This window comes from Triticum urartu, chromosome 1A (genome assembly GCF_056163025.1).
Source record: "Triticum urartu cultivar PI428250 chromosome 1A, HENAU_Tu73, whole genome shotgun sequence".
Taxonomy (NCBI): Eukaryota; Viridiplantae; Streptophyta; class Magnoliopsida; order Poales; family Poaceae; genus Triticum; species Triticum urartu.
In genome coordinates, this window is record NC_141873.1 from 294,139,270 (window position 1) to 294,161,127 (window position 21,858).

A 21,858-nucleotide genomic window follows, 5' to 3' on the forward strand; every position below is an offset into this window, starting at 1 on the left:
CCCCGAGCCGGCTGCTACAGCCCTCGGGCCGGGTTGTGAAGTCCCCGGGCCAGGCATGCAAACATGGCGAGCCACTTGGTGAAGTCCCCGAGCCGGCTGCTGCAGTCCCTGAGCCGCCTGCCGAAGTCCTCGAGCCGGCTGCTGCGGCCCCTGAGTCGGATCCGACTACTTCAGGAGCAGCAGGCACGAAGATGGACTCGGATTCTGGAGAAGGCTTGATAGACGGCTTGCGGAGGCACTGAAGGGAAACGCCGGCTGGTATTGCTTGGCGGGTGGAGCCGATAAGTGCCAGGGCATCATCTTGCTCATTGTCGTTCCGTGGCATGTGAAGGAACTCGCACCCTTCCAAATATACACTGATCTGCTGGACGAGGAAGCGGTAACTCGCCATGTTTGCATCCTTGGCATCCCAGTCGCCACATGACTGTTGGACCACCAAGTCTGAGTCGCCATAGCACAGGATCCGGCGGATGTCGATTTCTTTGGCCAGCCGGAGTCTGTGTACTAGCGCCTCATAATCGGCCATGTTGTTGGAGGCAGCAAAGTGAATTTGCAATGTGTATCTGAGCTTGTCGCCCTTGGGAGAGGTGAGGACAACACCGGCTCCCAAGCCGGTGTGCATCTTCGAGCCATCAAAGTGCATCCTCCAATGAGTGGAGTCCAGAGCTGGCGGCAGGTACTAGGTCTCAGCCTAATCGATGAGGAAGTTAGCCAGTGCTTGGGACTTAATGGCGGTGCATGGCTAGTAGAAGATGGTGTAAGGGGCCAACTCGATGGCCCATTTGGCCACCCGGCCTGATGCATCTCTGTTGCCTATGATTTCAGCAAGCGGGGCAGTACAGAAAACCGTGATTGGGTGCTCTTGAAAGTATGGCTTCAGCTTCTTGGCCGCAAAGTGCACACCGTAACACATCTTCTGGTAGTGAGGGTAGTTCTGCTTTGAGGTTGACAACACCTCGCTCAAATAGTACACAGGCCTCTGGACCGGTGTGCTCTGCCGTCCTCTGGGCGTTCCACCATAATGACAGTGCTGACCACCCGGCTGGTGGCGGCGATGTAGAGGTACATGGGCTCTTTAGCAGTCGGGGCCGCCAAGATAGGCGGGGTAGTCAGCATCTTCTTCACCAGGAGAAAGGCCTTGTCCGCCTTGTCGTTCCACTCAAAGTAAGTGGTTTTCTTCATGAGTTGGTACAGGGGAAGAGCCTTCTCACCCAGCCGACTGATGAAGTGGTTGATCGATGCCAAGCCGCCGGTGAACTTCTGGACATCTCGCAGTCGGGTGGGTCTCTCCATGCTCTCAATGGCCTTGATCTTCACAGGATTGCACTCAATGCCGCACTCTGAGACCAGGAAGCCAAGGAGCTGGCCGGCAGGTACCCTAAAGACGCACTTCTCTGGGTTGAGCTTGATCTGAAAACGGCGCGGATTATCAAATGTTTCCTTGAGATCCTCCAAGAGGGTTCCGCGCTTCTCCGTCTTCACCACAATATCATCTACATAGACGTGGGCATTTCTGCGAAGTTTCTTGAGGAGGCACTTCTGCATGCAATGCTGAAACGTGGCACCGGCATTTCTCAAGTCGAATGTCATAGTCAGGTAGCAGAAGGCTCCGAATGGCGTGATGAAGGCGGTCTTCAGGCAGTCGGCCGGGTCCAGCTTGATCTGGTGATACCCTGAGTAGGCATCCGGCTGTGAAGTCTATCACTTGGTCAATCCGAGGAAAAGCAAACGGATCTTTGGGACAGGCTTTGTTGAGGCTGGTATAGTCAATACACATGCACCACTTGTTGTTCTTCTTCAGTACAAGGACTGGGTTGGCAAGCCACTCTGGAAAAAACACTTCCATAATGAAGCCGTCTGCCAGAAGCTGGGCTATCTCTTCACCAACAATTCTTCTCTTCTCTTCCAACAGTCGGTGGAGGGGCCATTTGACTGGTTTGGCATCTGATCTGACATGCAACTTGTGCTCGGCGAAATCCGTCGGAACACCTGCCATGACTTTGGGAGACCATGCGAAGATGTCCCGATTATCCTTGAGGAAATCGACGAGCTCGCTTTCCTATTTGCTGTCAAGGTTGGCCCCTATGATAGCGTGCCTATCCGGGTGCTCGGGGTCCAAGGGGATCTTGTTTGTTTCTTTGGCCGGCTGGAAGGAGCCCCGGGCCTCTGACTCTTTGGGATCTGGCGACAGGTCCGGCTGCTTGCTAGCCATGGCCACCACTCGGTCCAGGAGCTTCTTCTCAGCAGCAATCACAAGGGACTCGGCCAGCCGGCTGCTAGCTACAGCACAGGCGGCCGACTCTTCTCGTAGTCCCTGGCTATCGTGATAATGCCCTTGGTTCCCAGCATCTTCAACTTGAGGTAGGCATAATGAGGTACTGCCATGAACTTGGCTAGAGCTGGCCGGCCTAGGAGCACATGATAAGGACTCTCCAGGTCAACCACCTCAAACCAAATTGCCTCGCGGAAGAAATGATCTTTGTCTCTGAAGAGGACGTCTATCTTGATCTTGCCGATTGGTGAGCAGGAAAGGCAGGGCACAATCCCATGAAAGATAGTCCGACTGGGATGGAGCTGCTTCTCTTTGATGCAGAAATTCTCCATGGTGTCGCGGTAAAGGATGTTGATGCTGGTACCGCCGTCTATCAGGATCCTTGAGAAATGAGCAGCTCGCCTCTCCATTGCCAGGGTGGCATCCAACACCAGAGCACAGGAACCCGGAGAAGGCATCACCTCCGGGTGGTCTGCACGGCTCCAGCTGATGGGCTTCTCGGACCAGTGCATGAACTCTGTGGCATTTGAAGCAACGACTTTTCACTTCGCGGTGCTGCTGGCGTTGGCTGTGCCGGTCACTAGCCGCACTGGTGAAGACGACGTAAGCTCCGTGTTCCTCGGGGTATTCATCTTGGATAGCGCCGACTGCTGGGCTGGCCGCTGGCTGCTGAGGAGGAGGCGGCGGTTGGCCAGCAGGTGGAGGAGGCAGCAGTCCTTCGCCCTTGGAGATTTGGGTGAGCCAGTAGCACTTCCGGGTGGTGTGGTTGCATGGCTTCGCGGCACTGTGGAACCTGCAGGGAGCATCAAGGGTTTTCTCATAGGAGAAGGCGGGCAGCCAAGTAGGCTTTCCTCCCTTCTGACGCTTGGGGCCGGGTTGTCCCTCTGGCTACTAGTCCTCAACTGTCGCCACCTACTGTCTGGTGGGAGCTAGCTGCGGGGCCTTGTTCTTGTTGTCGTTATGTGCTGGTGCCGACTGTTGTCACCAGCCGGCGTCCGGGGAGCCGGGGGAGCACCTTTCCGGAAGCATCCACTTGGACCTCCGACTTCATGGAGGAGTTGGCCGTGGCGTACTTGTCTGCTATGATCAGTAGCTCGTTGAGTGTAGCCTTCTCATCGTAGAGGAGTCGGTGCTTGAGTAAGGTGCCCTCTCGGCACCCGGTAGTGAAGTACTCAATGGCTTGCACCTCGTGCACCCCTTCGCAGGAGTTGCGCAGTTCGGCCCACCACATCAAGTAGTCGCGGGTGGACTCGGTCAGGCCTTGAACGCACAGCGAGAGCTGGCGGGGCTTGGGCGGCCGCTTGTAGGTGCTGGTGAAGTTGCGGATGAAGACTTCGGTGAAATCTACCCAACTGTTGACGCTGCGAGGCTTCAGGATGTTCAGCCATGTCCGGGTCGTGCCCTGGAGCATGAGCGGAACGTAGTTCACGGCAACGCTCTTGTTGCCATTTGCTATGTTGATGGCTATGGAGTAATCCACCAAGCCGTTGTACTTGGGCGTGTCTCTTGGGAGCGAGAACCCTTTGTGGAAGGGCTCGTCATAAATGCGGGGGCCAAAACAAGGTGGGCTGATTGCATCTTCTTGTTCTAACACCAGGGATTGCGCCAAGCGGTCGATCCGGTGGCGGGCGTCCTTCTCTCCGACTCCTTCACGGCAGCCTAGCCGGTCACCGAGAGTCGGGTGGTCAACAGGCAATGGGGAGGCATGCCTCTCCCGAAGAGGAGGGGGAGGAGGCGGATGATCGTCCTGCCGTTCCACTGCTCGTGGGCGACCGTCTTGATCACGCTCGATGGTGATGTGCGTCCGACTGCGGCTAGCATCCGGCTCTCTGTCTCTCTGGTCGTGGACGTCGCCTGTCGGCGACCCGGAGGTCGCGCCATGCTCTCGCCGAGGGGGAAGGTTTTCGGCATGCTGGCCAGGTTCTTCCACGCGGCAACCGGCCTCTTGCTGCGCGGCGGCTGTGTCGATGAGTTGTTGAACACGCTCCATCATGTAGCGACACTCGTCGCCCTCCAGGTGGTCCAGCTCGTCTGCTGCCTCCTGGGCAGCACGTATGTTCTCCATGGGTGTGGCGTAGACAGGGCGGTCTACCCCAAACATGCTGGCAATGGCAGCGCCACACTGACGGACCATGCACATGCGGCTGGGCCCGCCAGCAGCCGGCGTGCCACCAACGGCGCAGTCGATCTCGCGCTGGTAAGCCTCGGAGAGGCGTCTCATGGTGGCCAACTTCTTGGCTTTCTCGACGAGCGAGACACGGCAGGCTTTTAGCGTTTCGGCGTTGGCATCTGTCGCGATGGGCGTAGATAGGTCCCGCATTGCCGCCTACAGCGGGTCCTGGGTGGCTTCGCCGGAGGCTACATCGTGGCTGATGACATGCACCTCCGTGAAGGTGCTCCCGCCGCTGTCCGCGCGAGGGAGCAGGTCATCGATGACCACCACGTTGGTGGGGAAGGCGTCAAGGGATGCCGTGTCGGAGTCGACAAGCATCGGGTCGGTGGAGCCAACTGACTCTAGGTCAGAGGCTGGCTCGTTGGCAATGTGGAGCCTGCCAAGGAGGTCGATGAGGCAGCTCTCGGAGCTGGCTGCTCCTGCGTAAGGTGCGGGCTCGTGGGAGAGGTGGATCTCACCGATGAGATCAGCGAGGCAGGCCGCCGCGTAAGCGACTTTTGCGTCATGCAGTGCATCGGCGCAAACGCCATCGGGCGTGCCGGGCTGGCTGCACTCGCTAGGGATAAAAAGGGTTCCCGTCCAGAACAGGTCTCCGGACGATGGTGCACCTAGCCCCACGATGGGCGCCAAATGTTGGGGGTGTCGTGCGACATATGCCAAAGGATGGCTTATCATGGCAGGAGAGAGTAATACGTCGCCGGTGCCTGGGAACGGGATAAGGTGTAGATAGATACGTCGACGCATCTTACCCGGGTTTGGGGCTCTCCTTGGAGACAATACCCCTTGTCCTGCTCTGCGGGGTCTCCGCATGATCACTATCTCAACAAGTAGCTACAAGCTTGCTCCTTGAGCTGTTTGGCTTAAGGAGGAAGAAGGGCAAGGCTAGCTCTACTCCTCTCTCTATGTGTGTGTGTGTTATCTAAGAAGCTGAACCCTTTGCGTGGGTGCCCTCGGGGGTTTACATAGGCCTACCCCCAGGGGTACAATGGTAATCCGGCTGGGTGTAGGTCCCAGCCGTCAGTGCCTCTGGTGGCCGGCTTCTCCGCCGGCTGCTGGGGCCCGCCGCCCAGTGGGTCCTGCCGGTTGTCTTGTACTTGGCCGACAGGCCATGCCTGCCACTGGCGGGTCCTGCCAGCTTCTTGTTACTATGGCAGTGCCACTGATGATGTGTGCTTTGTCGGGGAGAGCATGGCTACAGTGCCGGCGCCTGGCAGGCGTTTACTGTAGCCATTCCATGTCTCTTCTGGTTAATGGCGCATAGACTTTGAGGGAGGAGTGGGCCGCCTGCTAGGAGTTGGCCTCCCCTGTGCTGACTAGTCAGGGCCTGCCGCCTGCTGGCTTCTCATGGACAGGTAGGGCCCGCCGCCTGCGGACCGTACTGACAGCCCGTCGTGGGGGCGCTGCACCCTAGGCCGTAGGTGATGTCACGGGCTGCGTGGCAACAGTGTCACACCGGGTTGGGAGTGCCTTCCGGGTACGGGGCACTATGGCCATGTTCCACCCTGGATTCGAGGGTGGAAGGCTGTACTGTAGCCACACCCTGTCTCGTCGTTGTAATGAGGTGCAAACTTTGAGAGAACAAGGTGTCGCCTGCTAGGAGTCGGCCTCTCAGGAGGCCGCCTACTAGGAGTCAGCCCACCTCATGGCCGTCTTCTGGGCTCCGCCGCCTTCCAGCAGCCGGCCGTTTGGACCAACCGGCCCATAAAAGGCGGATGCTTCTCTTTGATGCTTTGAGGGGAGCAGCTAGCCCCGATGTCTTGAAATACCAAGGGGGCCGATGTGGCTACCCGTGATCATTTACTCCGACACTTAGCATTCTGCAAGTTCTCCTTGGCTAGCTCCAGGTCGAGATTGAGCTAGATCTGTTTCTTCTCCAATTCAGCAAACTGAACCCCGAGTTCACAAGATTTCTGCAATCAACGAATAAGACACGTCAGTCAATAGGAACAAAGATCAATTGCTTCTGAGCTATAAGATACAAGTTCAGGTCATTACGGCAAAAACAGTTCGAAGACTACTGCCGAATCAAACATTCAACAGTAGTCTCAGGGACTACACCCGATGGGTGCACTTGGCATGCCCCCACTGGTTCGACATTCCACTCGACATGGTCCGTCCAGTCGGAGTAAAAAGAGAGGTAACAATTATTCTTAGACCACCGCCGACTGCCCGCAGTCGACCGTGGTCTTGGGGACTACACCCAGTGGGTGCACTTGGCGTGCCCCGACTGGTCCGGATCCCACTCGACACGACCTGTCTGGACTGAGTCGAAGAAATCTAAAGAGACATTTAACAAAGACCCCCGTCGACTCAAAAAATCGACGGCGGTCTCAGGGACTACACCCAGTGGGTGCACTCTGCCTGCCCCCACTGATTCAAGAGTACACTCGACGCGACCTAGTCGACTCAAGTGGAAGAACTATACAGCAAAAGTTAAAGCACCCAGTGGGTGAACGGATGCAAGGTGTAGACTCATGATAGATGCACATTAAAGGTTTGAACATGTTCATCCACGGACATCTTACGAATAATAAAGGAGCAGTTTTCAAGTACCATATCCTAACAGAGCAAAGATCAAGCTGAAGGATCAGTCAGAAATCAACTCACCTGGACATTGGTTTGAAGAGCAGAGCTGACATCGTAGGCATCCTTGCTAGCTTCATGCACCACCTTTGTTTGTTCCATCATAATGCCTGCTTAGCGTATAGCTTCCTTAGCAACGCTCACTGGGTCCTCTGGGACATGATGGGTAACAAAGAACAGAGTTGGTGGAGCAGTCGAAGTAGTCAGGGGATCTGAGGCATGGAGTTGCATGGACAGAGCAAGGACTTGGGCGGTCGACGGCGAAGGACGATTAGTCAACACAGGATCGGCAAAGAAACATCAGCCTGAATTGGATCTCCGGATTGCTGGATAACTGGTTCTCGCACTGATGTCGACCGAGGTACCTTGCTAGTAGGCACTCTCCTACTCGAAGTCCCGCCCTTTCTTCCTGTGGTCTTCTGAGACACATCTTCACCATCGTCTGGAAGATCAATGACATTCGGTGGTGCTACAAAATACTCGACCGCAAGAGTTCAGTCAACTGACAGTACAATTGACAAAATGAGGGCAAGATTGTAGAGTTGTACCCGCTTTGGAAGTGGTCGCGTCTTCAGTCTCCTCATCATCTTGATCCTTATAAATGTCCATGGAGGTCCTAGAAGTAGCAACACTGAAAGTTTCAGAACTCACTCGGTCAAGCGAGAGAATGAGTCGACGGTCACATAGAAGTTCCCAAATGATGCAAAAGCAAAGAAAGAAAGCAAAACACTTATGCAGAAGTGACGGGAACATCCACCTTGATCTTGGGTAAGGCCTTCTGACGCTATGAGGGGCGGTCTTGGGCTGCTTGGCGGCCTTTTTAGACGGTTCCGGAGACGATGTCCGAGTGCATTTTTGCATGTGTGTGCTTGGAGGAACTGCCCTGCCACGCCCGCCCGCAGGGTCTTGAGACTGTTTGGATCGACATTCTGAGCAAGGTGGTGAGTCGACTTCCTCACTGCCCCCCGAGTCGTCATTGTCGTCTTCATGGTCATCGGGGGATTGCCAATCGGTGCTCTCCGTTCCCTCCTTGACTTGCTCCCCGTTTGGCATCGAGTACATCTCAGTATAAATCTGCAAGGCAAGAAGTTAAACAAGCATCAATCAAATTCAAGGACAGTCGCAAATCAGAATAAAAAGGCACTCGGTAACAAAGGTCAGACCTTGTCCGGCTCGTTTTCGACGTCGAATGGTGCAACTCCCCCTGAGGTTGTCTTTATTTCCAGTGATGCTCGCTGCCGTCACCGCCTTCTTTGAGCACTCCAGGGCCGATGTCTTGTCCTTTCCCATGGCGACAGAGTGCGTGCAAGAGAGCGGAGACGACGAAGATTGTGGAGAGCGTGGCGGAGAAGCAGAGGAGGAAGAGGACGATTGGGATGCACTGTGTGTTGCATCGGCCCGGACGCTATTTATGAGACCACTCCCGATTGGCTGACGAGTGGGCCCGAGCGATCTTATCATATCCCACAGCAGGTGCTCGCCCGATACGTGGAGGAAAAGGCGGCACGAAGATCGAGGCGCCCCCATCTATCCACTCCGATTACTGTGGCGTGCTTCGTCCCGCGCGCTTCCCTGAAATTTCGAATCCCGTGAAATCTGGGAATGGCAAAGCAACCAATCGCGCCGAGGATTTCGTACCATAACTCACCCGAAGATTATCAAGATAACTCACTCAACGACCTCTGAATTGATCAATGCGACTGAAACGAAGCTGAAGCCCCAGCATGACTCCCTGATTTCGGTGAAATGCCTCTCAGGCGTGGAATCGGGTCGAAACCTACTTCAACTCCCTTTTCACTCAGACCTTAATCCATTCGGGGGCTAATGACGATGTCATTAACCTAGGGTAGGGTCATAGGCTTGACCTAGACACCCTACCCAAGGTCACTAACCTAGAGTCAAGAACATTCAAAGTACAACAAAGGATACCGACTGAAGTAGCCTTGGAGTGCAATCCACTCGAATAATTGTCTCACTCGGATACCCCAATTCCATTCGACCAAGAAGAAGTCACTCGACCATACAAGAAACCACTCGGAGTGCGGAAGACCTAAAGCCACTCAGGATGGCAACGATCAGGCGTTCACTCCATAGTCTTTAAGATCATTTATAGCTCTTTATAGCTGGCTTTACTAGTAACGCCATGTCTTAATGTACATTGAACCCTGTAACGTGGGATGGCTGGGGTCCTAGCGCACTCTATATAAGACACCCCCTCCTCTGGCACAAGGGTTTGCACCCACTGTAACTTTCACGCATAATCCTGAAAGTGCGTTATATCGACTAGAGGGGGGGTGAATAGGCAATTTTTATGAAAGTCTTCAAAACGTGAGAGTTATGAAGACAAATAGTGAAGATTATGCCTATTACTATGCAGCGGAAGTTAGATTACACTAGGCCAGCCATGGTCATGTATTCAATAGAGTGAAAGCGCAATGACAAACAGCTTCAGTGTAATAAGGATCAGGTAGGAAGAAGTTATGAAGCCGAACAGATCATACATTCGTGTTGTGAAGACAAAAGATAAAGCAAGCATGCAATGGCTTCACAATGAATAACTGTAAGTGAAAGGAAGTGAAGATGAAACCAGTGACACGTTGAAGACAATGATTTGTTGGACCAGTTCCAGTTGCTGTGACAACTGTACGTCTGGTTGGAGCGGCTAGGTATTTAAACCAAAGGACACACAGTCCCGGACACCCAGTCAAGGACACTTAGTCCAAGACACCCAGTCCTCACCGTTTTCTCCTTGAGCTAAGGTCACATAGACCTCGCTCAATCACTCAGGTAAGTCTTCAAGGTAGACTCCCAAACCTTCACAGACTTCGTTCACTGGCAATCCACAATTTCTCTTGGATGCTCAGAACGCGACGCCTAACCGTCTGGTGGATGCACAGTCCTCAAGTGTAATAAGTCTTCAAATCACACATACACGAAGACTTAAGTGATGCCCAATTTACTCTGGCTCTGGGTGGTTAGGGCTTTTCTCCTCACCAGGGATTTTTCTCTCAAAGGCTTCGAGGTGGGTTGCTCTCAAACGACAAAAGCCGTGCACTGAAATCTGAGCAGCCAACCGTTTATGGTTGTGGGGGTGGACTATTTATAGCCACTTGGCAACCCGACCTGATCTGTCCGAAATGACCCTGGGTCACTAAGGAACTGACACGTGTACCAACGGTCGAATTTTGAACTCACACGGCAACTTTACTTGGGCTACAAGTAAAGCTGACTTGTCTGACTCTGGACAAGATTTTCTCTCAAAGTCTTCGCTCGAAGACATAGGATTTGAATTAGGCATCACTACAGTCATTCTAACTGGTTCTTTTGGACCCCACTTAACAGTACGGTGATTCCTATGACACAACATAAATGAAATAAAACTACGAAGGATCTAAGTCTTCGAGTTCCATAAGCTTCATAGGGAGTCTTCTCATGTCATTGTCTTCAATATGAATATCTTCATAAACCACCATTGTCTTCAATGTCTTCGTACATTTTTAGGGGTCATCTCTGGTAATAAAACTGAATCAATGAGGGACTTCTACCTGTGTTTTCCTGCAATTCTCACAAACACGTTAGTCCCTCAACTAGGTTTGTCGTCAATACTCCAAAACCAACTAGGGGTGGCACTAGATGCACTTACAATCTCCCCCTTTTTGGTGATTGATGACAAACTAGTTGAAGTTTTCAACGGGGAACATAATTTGTGAGATAGTAAAGGAATTTGTCTTCATAAGTTGCAAGGGCTCCCCCTGAAGATGTGCATATAAGTAATTTGCCTTTTGAATGCAAATGCACATGGCAGGTTGTACTTGTGGAGATCCACTTCAACTTATGATCACAATCCACTATGCATGTGAAAGTATATGAAGATAATGACATGCATAATGGAAAATGGACGTCTGCAGTAAGAGATGAGTGCAGAATTTATCGTCGCACATGCGGAATTTATCTTCGCATAATGGAGTGACAAGCAGGTAGCAGACGGCCATCAAGGCTAAGTGTTACAACTCAAAGAAGAAAATGTAGCAAAAACGGGAGTTGTAAGCACGAAGCAAAATGTAGCAAAATATAGAGGCACCCGCCCAAAGTGACCCGCTTGAAGACTATAAACATCATGCTTCTCCCCCTTTTGTCAGTGATGACCAAAAAGGTTTGAAGACATAGAGTTTTCTACGTGTTCCCAGGCGCAGCAGGGTCGGTGGAGTTGTTTAGTGGCGGTGCAGATGAGCTTGGTGCAGATTCGACGTGTGTTGAAGCAGATGGAGATGATGTCGCGTCATCGTCTTCTTCAATAATCCGGGCAGACACGGTGGCAGCAGAAGAAGAGAATTCTGACTCTTCAAGTGATGGTGTGCTTCGCATCACAGCTCTTCTTGGAGGCGTGGAGTCAAATTGGAATCTCTCTCTGAAGCCATCCTCTTGCAGTTCAGCTTCATTGCTCATCATGGTGAGGCCTTTCCAAGTGCGGCGACAGGTCTCGTGTGCGAGAAACGCATTCTTGGTTGCCAGATTTCTGATGCGATTGACGTCTTGCATGATGCTTCTCATCTGCCGTTTGAGCCAGTCGTGATGCCTATCTTGCTTTTGGTGAAGAGCCACAAGAAGCTCTCGGTCATTGAGTGCTCGAGCGCGCTTCTTGGGTCTCTTGGCAGCTGTGCTGTCAGTGGCTTCAGTTGATGCAGGGGCACGTGTGGTGCCAGCCATTGGATACACTCGGGAGAGAGCTTCAACACCTTCAATATTTTGAGTGAAGCTCTGGTGTTCTGCATTTTGAAGACTTAATGGTTGCTTGCCAGGCTCTGGATATATTGCTTCAGCAGATGTGTCCACATCTGGCAAAAATATCCTATGGTTGCGGGCTGAGGGTTGATAGGAGATTGCAGAGTGAAGCTTGATTAGCCTCATAACCCAAGGAGCATAGAACTTTAATCCAAACAGTTCTGAGGCAGACGCTGCAAAGTGACGGATGAAGAGATCCTGTGCATTGAAGCATTTGCCATGTAGAATGCAGAAGATGAGAGTCTTCATTGCACCATCAATTGTCGCATATCGAGAGTGTCCCTTTACAGGCCATAGAGTCCGCCTTATGATATGATATATTGTTCTGGGCAGGTACTCTAAGTCTTCAACAAAGAACCTAGTTGGATAGGGTGCATTAGGAGGCAGTGGCTTCATCATTGAGAGCATCTGACTCATATCTGGCTCAGGACGCTGAAATATGCTCTCAATTGCTTCAGCATGGAGTTGGCACCCTTCTTCAAAGAATTCGCCAGGAGTGGGAAGGCCAGTAAGCTCAATTAGGTCGAAAGCATTGGCTTCATGATGGATATTGCCTATCATCCACTCCAGAATCCATGTCTTCGGATCTCTGTTATAGCCTTTGATATGCAAAGTGGCATAGAACTGGAGCAGAAGCTTTTCGTTCCAGTGCTCTTCATCAGTGATAAATGGCAGCAAACCCACTTGCTTGAAGCAATCCAGTGCTTCTTCCAGACCAGGCAGACCAGCAACAGCTTCAACCTCAAGGCGCTTGTGAGGAAAGATGCGGCCTTGGTTGTATAGGATGCATGAATAATAGCTGCGCTGTTGATGGCTCCAGAACCTATCTGATACAATCTGTTCCCTTGAATAAGGGTTCTTGGAGCGGTCGAAAAACGTGTTATCTGCCCTGAAGCCGTTAATGTTGAAGGAACCAGGAGCTGATGCAGGACCTGGGAACCTTGGCAGTCGTGGGATCGGCTTCTGGACCTGGGGTCTGTACGCAATATGATAGTTGAATTGTGGTCCTGCAGCAGACTCAGGCACAGAATGTTCAGGAGCAGTAGCTTCATTGTCTTCTGAAGCTATTGTTGGGTTGGGCTCCACATTTGCTTCGGCGTTGTTTGTGGCAGCCTCAACATTTGCAGACTCAGGCACGTTCTCCTGGAGAACTGCTTCTTGTTGGTGTGGGGGAGTTGGAGCTTGTGGTGTCTCTGCATGCTCTTCGGCTGATGCAGCCGGAATGTCGTCAGCAGCCTGAGCCCTTGGCCCTTTGCGAAGCCTACGGAATTTGGGCGACGCTTGTGGAGTTGCAGTGGGCTGTGGCTCATCTTCCTCCTGTGGGCGATCTGCCCACGATGCATCTTGTGTGATTGGCGTCAATGGACGACCAATACTGATCAGTTCGCTTGTCTCAAGCTGAGGAAGGGCTGCATCACCTTGCACATTGTCTTGGAGACCAATGTCTTCAGCAGCGTAGGGTTCGTCTGCTGGAATGTCTTCAGTGTTGGGTTCATGCACAGTCAACTGACGATCTGCGTCAGGATAGCGGACGGAGAGGGGTTCAACTGTCAAGGGCTCTGTGGGAGCAGCCCGAGATTTCTTGGTCTTGCGCTTCTTGATGATGGGTTCAGAAGGAGAGGCTTCAGAATGTTTTCTTTTCTTAGCTTCAGCCTCTGCAGTCCGTGTCTTCTTGTGCTGTGAGGCGGTTGATCGACTCTTTGGCTTCGAGCCAGTCGTTGCAGCGGGGAAGACAATCGGAGCAGTTTCTGACCTTGGCGCTTCAGGTTCAGGCACAGCAGCCTTCTTTTTCTTCTTCGCGGCCATCCTGGGGTCAATGCCAGGACGCCCAAGTGCCTTGCGTTTCTCTGCCTCATTGGAGGCCTGCACGCAGCGATCAGCCAAAGTCTTCATGCGTTCTCGCGAGCCTTGAGCTTCGGCACGCGTCTTCAGGAAGTTCTCTTTCAGCTCGTGCAACATGATCTTGAAGTTTCTCACTTCTTGCACACTGAGCTTGGCCACGTGCTTCTTGAACTGACCCTTTTCATAATCAATTTTCTGCTTCAGTTCTACAATGCGCTGGGCTATTGTAAGTTCTGAAGCAATTGCGCCTTGAAAAGCAACGCTGAGGCCTATGGGCAGCTGCAGATCGTTGAAGCTGATGTCCGGTGAGGCAAACCATTCATCGATGAAGTTGTGGATGATGGCGACATCAAACAGAGGCAGATTGTTGAAGATTTCAGCCTCCTCCTTGCTCTTGATGAGCTGCTCAAGAGCATCATCTCCAAGATCTTCATCGCTTGAGAGATCAATGGCTTCGCAGCGTAGAATGTCAGCAGCTGTGAGCTCTTTGCCTATGTGTGGCTGTGGTTTCTTGGCTTCTTGGGGCTTGGACACTCGTGATAAGCCTTCTGACTGCACACTGGCTTCAGGAGGTGCAGTTGCTAAAGGCTTCACTCTTGCGATCTTGGGAGAAGCGGCTGGCTTTGAAGCTTTTGGCTTCTTCTGCTTCGGCTTCGGCGCAGCAGGGGCATCATCTGACTCAGTATCTGCTGGAGGGTCATTCACAGCAGTCCCTTGGACTAGGATGCGAGTGATGAGGCCTGCAAGATTGGCATACGGCCCGATGATATTGGGATCGGCGTTGCGTGTGCCATCTGCCCTTGGTGAGGAGGGACCAGGGTTGAAGTCAAGCCCAAATTTCTTCTTGTTTATCTTTGCTGACTGTTGTGCAAACTGAAAGTTGCGCTTGAAGAGATTATCATCGCGGCACCAGAGAAGTGATGAAGGATGTGCCTCAGCTGGCTGTGGTCCTCTCACCATGCATGGATAGAAGCCTTGAGCAATGGCTTCGACTGGGTACGAGATTTTTGTATAGTACGTCTCCCCACGGTCTCTTGATGGCGCACTTCTCTGCATATTCCTGAGTGACGAAGCGGTAGTGGAACCATTGCTCTGCCCAATATCTTCGAATCCATTGGATTCGTGTCTTGCGCTGACCATAGCTTTCTTCAGGATCAGTTTTGTACATCTCTGCCAATTCATCAGGCAGATCTTTGGACGTTTCACCACGTCGCTGTCTGCCTCCCTTCCTTGCTGCTGTTTCTGAAGCCATGAATAACTTGGAAGGCTTCAAGATGTTCAAAGGCTTCAAAGGCTTCCTTTCGCAAGAACTGGCTTCAGGAGAGTTGATGTGATGCTGCAAGTACTCTGCAAATGAATGCAGACTATGAGAACCAAAGGATTCTCCCACGGACATGTACCTGTGACAGCATTAAGGTGCGAGGGAAGGGGAAGAGGTCATATGCATTCTCAGAAGATTTTGAAGATAAATCGGTTTAGAAGACATAGACCTCATTGTGCGAAGACATTCACTCACAGATAAGAAGTTGGTTCCAGATTTGTACGAACCCACAGATCAGTACAAGTGAGGAATCTAACTACCTTATGAAGCACAAGTGAATATACTAGGCATGTCATGAGATGTAGCGAGATAACTAACTGATGTGAAGAGAAACTCCTTATGGCAGAAAGTGACTGAGCTATGGGATCAAAAGAGGCTGTAAAAAAGAGGTTTTATTTACCACACTTGGAACTGCTAGACGAAGTGAGAGTTGAGGCCGAGCAGTTCGATCCTCCGTGCCCTAACTTGGCGATGGAAGACACCTACGGCGACGGCGGAGAGAGCGATGTCCGCTGTCGGTGTGAAAACGGCGTCGGAGAGGTTGCAGCAGTGAAGCGCTTCGTCGCCGGCGTCGTCGAGTGCTAGCGGTGGCGCTAGGGTTCGTGCGAGGGTGGAAGAAGGAGATAATGACTGCAGTGAATCGTGTATTTATAGGGATAGAGGCGGCACTGCGCTATTATGCAGGTACCCCTAGCGGTTCGCATTTGAGGCACGCGTGGCCAGTTAGAGGAAGATTGGGATTTGTTCCACGTCCCACGCACGCCTAAATTGTCGGGCGGTCGTTCCTGCTTCTCCGGATCTTATGTGGAGGAATGAGCATTAAAAACGGACTTTTATGGTTGTCACTATGTCTTCAGCTGACAAGGACACAGTGAAGACATTTGAAAGTTTCAACAGAATGCATATGACTTGGAGAGATAGAGTTTGAGATAGAAAGCATAGAGAGGTTAGGGCCCGATCACATTCACTTAGTTCAAAAGATTCAACCAAGAAGACATAGCTATAAGTGAATGCTGTAGAGGACAGAACGTCAGTACATATATATCCATATAATCAACGCAGTGAAGATAATCATGAAGACATACTGAGAATGAAGCCAAACCAATTGTGAAGACATTGAGAGGTAACACCATGAGAGAAACACTTCAAAATGGAACGTTTGGTGGTGGCGTTACCCACCGTATAGGAAGTATTAGACCCAGACACGGCGCACAATTATCGTGGCGCTCCGAAGTCAAATTCCACATTAATGTATTCACACTTAGAATGTATGTCTTCATTGTTTGAAGATATACGCTACTTCGTGTGTTGCACATCTAAGTCATCAATATGCTTAAGTGTTAGGATGTGTGCCTGATCACAGGACATTTGAGGATTCCAAGATATTTAGCTCACACCGTAACTTGCAAAATCTCTTCTCATCCAAGGGCTTGGTGAAGATATCTGCCAATTGCTCTTCAGTGTTGACATGTATGATATCAATGTCTTCCTTCACAACATGATCTCTGAGAAAGTGATGACGAATTTCAATGTGCTTTGTCTTCGAGTGCTGAAATGGGTTGTTGGCAATCTTGATGGCGCTTTCGTTGTCGCAGTAAAGTGGCACTTGCTTCAGATGAATGCCATAATCCTTGAGTGTTTGCTTCATCCACAGAAGCTGAGCGCAGCAAGATCCAGCAGCAATGTATTCAGATTCAGCAGTGGAGAGTGATACACAGTTCTGCTTCTTTGAAGACCAACATACAAATGATCGTCCCAGAAAGTGACATGTGCCTGATGTAGACTTGCGATCAACTTTGTCACCAGCATAATCAGCATCCGAAAATCCAACCAAATCAAACTCTGAGCCCTTTGGATACCATAATCCTAGAGTTGGGGTGTGAGCCAAATATCGAAGAATTCGCTTCACAGCTAAGTGATGCGACTCCTTTGGTGTCGCTTGAAATCGAGCACACATGCAAACACTAAGCATGATATCTGGCCTAGATGCACATAAATAAAGTAAAGACCCAATCATGGAGCGGTATACCTTTTGATCGAACTCTTTACCATTGTCGTCAGGACCCAGATGATGCTTGGCTGGCATTGGTGTTGTGAAGCCTTTGCAGTCTTGCATACCGAACTTCTTCAGGCACTCTTTAAGATATTTCTCTTGAGATATGAAGATGCCGTTGCATTGTTGCCGTATTTGAAGACCGAGGAAGAACTTCAGCTCCCCCATCATGGACATCTGATATTGCTCTTGCATCATATATCCAAACTCTTCACTATACTTCTGATTGGTGCAGCCGAAGATAATGTCATCCACATATATTTGGCACACAAACAGTTCACCATCATATGTCTTCGTGAAAAGAGTGGGATCCAGGGAACCAGGTATGAAGCCTTTGCTTTTCAGAAAGTACTTGAGTGTATCATACCAGGCCCTAGGGGCTTGTTTGAGGCCATACAGTGCCTTGTTGAGCTTGTATACCATATCAGGATGTTTTGGATTTTCAAAGCCAGGTGGTTGTGCAACATACACTTCTTCTTCAATCTTGCCATTGAGAAAGGCACTTTTCACATCCATCTGATAGAGAAGTATGTTATGATGATTTGCATAGGCCAGCAGTATGCGTATGGCTTCAAGCCTAGCCACAGGAGCAAATGTTTCATCGAAGTCAATGCCCTCCACTTGAGTATATCCTTGAGCAACGAGACGAGCTTTGTTTCTGACAACTTGACCATGCTCATCTTGCTTGTTGCAGTATATCCATTTGGTGCCTATTATGTTGTGCTTCCGTGGATCAGGACGCTTAACCAGTTCCCATACATTATTCAGCTCAAACTGTTGAAGCTGTTCTTGCATAGCTTGAATCCATTCAGGTTCCATGAAGGCTTCTTCAACTTTCTTGGGTTCTGATATTGAGACGAATGCGAAATGCCCACAGAAGTTTGTTAGCTGAGTTGCCCTTGAACGAGTGAGTGGACCAGGTGCATTGATGCTGTCAAGTATTTTATCAATTTGTACTTCATTTGCAACACGAGGGTGTGTGGGGCGAAGACTTTGCTCTTGCTGATCTATGTGGTCATTTGAAGGTATATCTTCAGGCTGAGCATTGTCTTCATGTGGATCAGGTGCTGAGATGATAAGTTCTTCTTCAGGATGAGCTTCAGAAGGTACAATTTCTCCAGTTCCCATAAGCTTGATTGATTCATTTGCTGGAACTTCATCTAGCACATTTGGCAATTGCTCTCTTTGTGATCCATTGGTTTCATCAAATCGCACATCCACTATTTCAACCACTTTGTAGTGGAAGAGATTGAAGACTCTGTAGGAGTGCGAATCCTTTCCATATCCAAGCATGAAGCCTTCATGTGCTTTTGGTGCAAACTTTGAGGTGTGGTGTGGGTCCTTGATCCAGCATTTTGCGCCAAATACTCTGAAGTAACTGACATTTGGCTTCTTGCCAGTTAGGAGTTCATAAGATGTCTTGTTCAGAAGCTTGTGAAGATAAACACGATTGATTTTATGGCATGCAGTATCAATGGCTTCAGTCCAGAATTTTCTTGGAGTCTTGTATTCATCTAGCATTGTTCTGGCCATCTCAATGAGTGTTCTGTTCTTGCGTTCGACGACGCCATTCTGCTGTGGCGTGTATGGAGCTGAGAATTCATGTGTGATGCCCAAGGTATCCAGATATGTATCAAGGCCAGTGTTCTTGAATTCAGTGCCATTGTCACTTCTGATGTGCTTTATCTTGGCGCCAAAATTGTTCATAGCTCGATTTGCGAAGCGTCTGAAGACATCCTGCACTTTAGTCTTGTAAAGGATTATGTGCACCCAAGTATATCTAGAATAATCATCAACAATTACGAAGCCATAGAGGCATGCAGAAGTAGTAAAAGTTGAGTAGTGAGTGGGACCGAAAAGATCCATGTGAAGCAGTTCGAAGGGTTGAGTAGTGGTCATGATTGTCTTCGAAGGATGTTTTGCCCTTGTCATCTTCCCTGCTTCACAGGCACCGCATAAGTGATCTTTCTTGAACTTGACGCCCTCGATGCCTATGACGTGCTTTTTCTTCGCAAGGGTGTGGAGATTCCTCATGCCAGCATGCCCAAGCCTTCGATGCCAAAGCCAGCATTCTGAAGCTTTTGCAAGAAGACATACTGCAAGTTGTGGTCCTGCTGAGAAATCTACCACATACAAATCACCTTTCCTATACCCTTCAAACACTAGAGATTTGTCAGATTCCATTAGCACCAGGCAGCGATATTTGCCAAACATTACAATCATACTCAAATCGCAAAGCATTGAGACAGACATTAAGTTGAGGCCAAGGGATTCAACAAGCATGACTTTATCCATGTGTTGATCCTTTGAGATTGCAACTCTACCTAGACCCAATACCTTACTTTTACCAGTGTCAGCGAATGTAATGTGGCTCTTGTCGGATGGACGTAAAGTTGAGTCCATAAGAAGGCTTCTTCTGCCAGTCATGTGATTTGTACACCCACTGTCAATAATCCATTCTGAAGACTTTGAAGTCGCCGGTGTCGTACCCTTGGCACCGCGTGCCATGAAGCAGTAGGTTGGAGTGGAGTCGTTCTTGTCATTTGCATCGGTGTCGGTGATGCAGTTATTGTCTTCAGTGTTGAAGATGGACTTGGCGACGTATGCTGTAGCCAGACTCGCAATGCCAGAATCAGACTCCTCCTCAGATTCCACCTCTGCCTCCTCAGATGCGGACTCCTCCTCTGAATCCATCTCCTTGCCAACAAACGCACGTGCCTTGCCAGATGAGCTCTTCTTGTGTGATGAAGACTTTGATGAAGACTTGGAAGAAGACTTTGAGTGTTTCTTCTTCTTCTTGTCGTCAGAATCATATTCCTTGCTCTTCTTCTTCCTTCTGTTCTCATTGTCCCACTGTGGACACTCAGAGATGAAGTGCCCGGTTTTCTTGCACTTGTGACATGTTTTCTTCTTGTAGTCATGAGCAGAAGCTTCATCATTCCTTGAGCTTGATCGTGAAGATTTTCTGAAGCCTTTCTTCTTGGTGAATTTTTGAAACTTCTTCACTAGCATTGCAAGTTCTCTTCCAATGTCTTCAGGATCATCAGAACTGCAGTCAGATTCTTCTTCAGATGAGGAGACAGCTTTTGCCTTCAAGGCACGAGTTCGCCGATAGTTTGGACCGTAGATATCTCTTTTCTCAGAAAGCTGAAACTCATGTGTGTTGAGCCTCTCAAGTATGTCAGACGGATCGAGTGTCTTGAAATCAGGACGTTCTTGAATCATCAGGGCTAGAATGTCAAACGAACTATCAAGTGATCTCAGCAGCGTCTTGACGATTTCATGTTTGGTGATCTCAGTAGCGCCGAGGGCTTGTAACTCATTTGTGATGTCAGTGAGCCGATCAAAGGTGTGCTGGACATTCTCATTTTCATTTTGTTTGAAGCGGTTGAAGAGATTGCGAAGGACACTGATTCTTTGATCTCTCTGGGTTGATATGCCTTCATTAACTTTGGAGAGCCAGTCCCAGACCAGTTTGGATGTCTTCAAGGCACTCACACGGCCATACTGTCCTTTGGTCAGATGACCACAGATGATATTCTTGGCAGTAGAGTCCAGTTAAACGAACTTCTTGACATCAGCAGCAGTGACACCTTCTCCAGCCTTGGGAACGCCATTTTCGACGACATACCATAGGTCGACGTCAATGGCTTCAAGATGCATGCGCATCTTATTCTTCCAGTAGGGATATTCAGTTCCATCAAAGACGGGGCAAGCAGCGGAGACTTTGATTATCCCTGCAGTCGACATAGCTAAAACTCCAGGTGGTTAAACTGAATCACACAGAACAAGGGAGCACCTTCCTCTGATACCAATTGAAAGTGCGTTATATCGACTAGAGAGGGGTGAATAGGCGAGTTTTATGAAAGTCTTCAAAACGTGAGAGTTATGAAGACAAACAGTGAAGATTATGCCTATTACTATGCAGCGGAAGTTAGATTACACTAGGCCAGCCATGGTCATGTATTCAATAGAGTGAAAGCGCAATGACAAACAGCTTCAGTGTAATAAGGATCAGGTAGGAAGAAGTTATGAAGCCGAACAGATCATACATTCATGTTGTGAAGACAAAAGATAAAGCAAGCATGCAATGGCTTCACAATGAATAACTGTAAGTGAAAGGAAGTGAAGATGAAACCAGTGACACATTGAAGACAATGATTTGTTGGACCAGTTCCAGTTGCTGTGACAACTGTACGTCTGGTTGGAGCGGCTAGGTATTTAAACCAAAGGACACACAGTCCCGGACACCCAGTCAAGGACACTTTGTCCAAGACACCCAGTCCTCACCGTTTTCTCCTTGAGCTAAGGTCACACAGACCTCGCTCAATCACTCAGGTAAGTCTTCAAGGTAGACTCCCAAACCTTCACAGACTTCGTTCACTGGCAATCCACAATTTCTCTTGGATGCTCAGAACGCAACGCCTAACCGTCTGGAGGATGCACAGTCCTCAAGTGTAATAAGTCTTCAAATCACACAGACACGAAGACTTAAGTGATGCCCAATTTACTCTGGCTCTGGGTGGTTAGGGCTTTTCTCCTCACTAGGGATTTTTCTCTCAAAGGCTTCGAGGTGGGTTGCTCTCAAACGACAAAAGCCATGCACTGAAATCTGAGTAGCCAACCGTTTATGGTTGTGGGGGTGGACTATTTATAGCCACTTGGCAACCCGACCTGATCTGTCCGAAATGACCCTGGGTCACTAAGGAACTGACACGTGTACCAACGGTCGAATTTTGAACTCACACGGCAACTTTACTTGGGCTACAAGTAAAGCTGACTTGTCTGACTCTGGACAAGATTTTCTCTCAAAGTCTTCGCTTGAAGACATA

The 21,858-nt window shown here is 49.9% G+C and overlaps 1 protein-coding gene across 1 annotated transcript; it reads right to left on the reverse strand.

Annotated features, from left to right (window-relative positions):
- Positions 1-2,059: 2,059 nt before the first annotated feature.
- LOC147990917 (uncharacterized) lies at positions 2,060-2,682 on the reverse strand. Its single transcript, XM_087538452.1, has 2 exons — positions 2,419-2,682; positions 2,060-2,314 (listed from the first exon to the last, which is right to left on the reverse strand). Exons 1-2 carry the CDS (start codon positions 2,680-2,682, stop codon positions 2,060-2,062), a joined length of 519 nt encoding a protein of 172 aa, XP_087394578.1.
- Between the last annotated feature and the right edge of the window lie 19,176 nt (positions 2,683-21,858).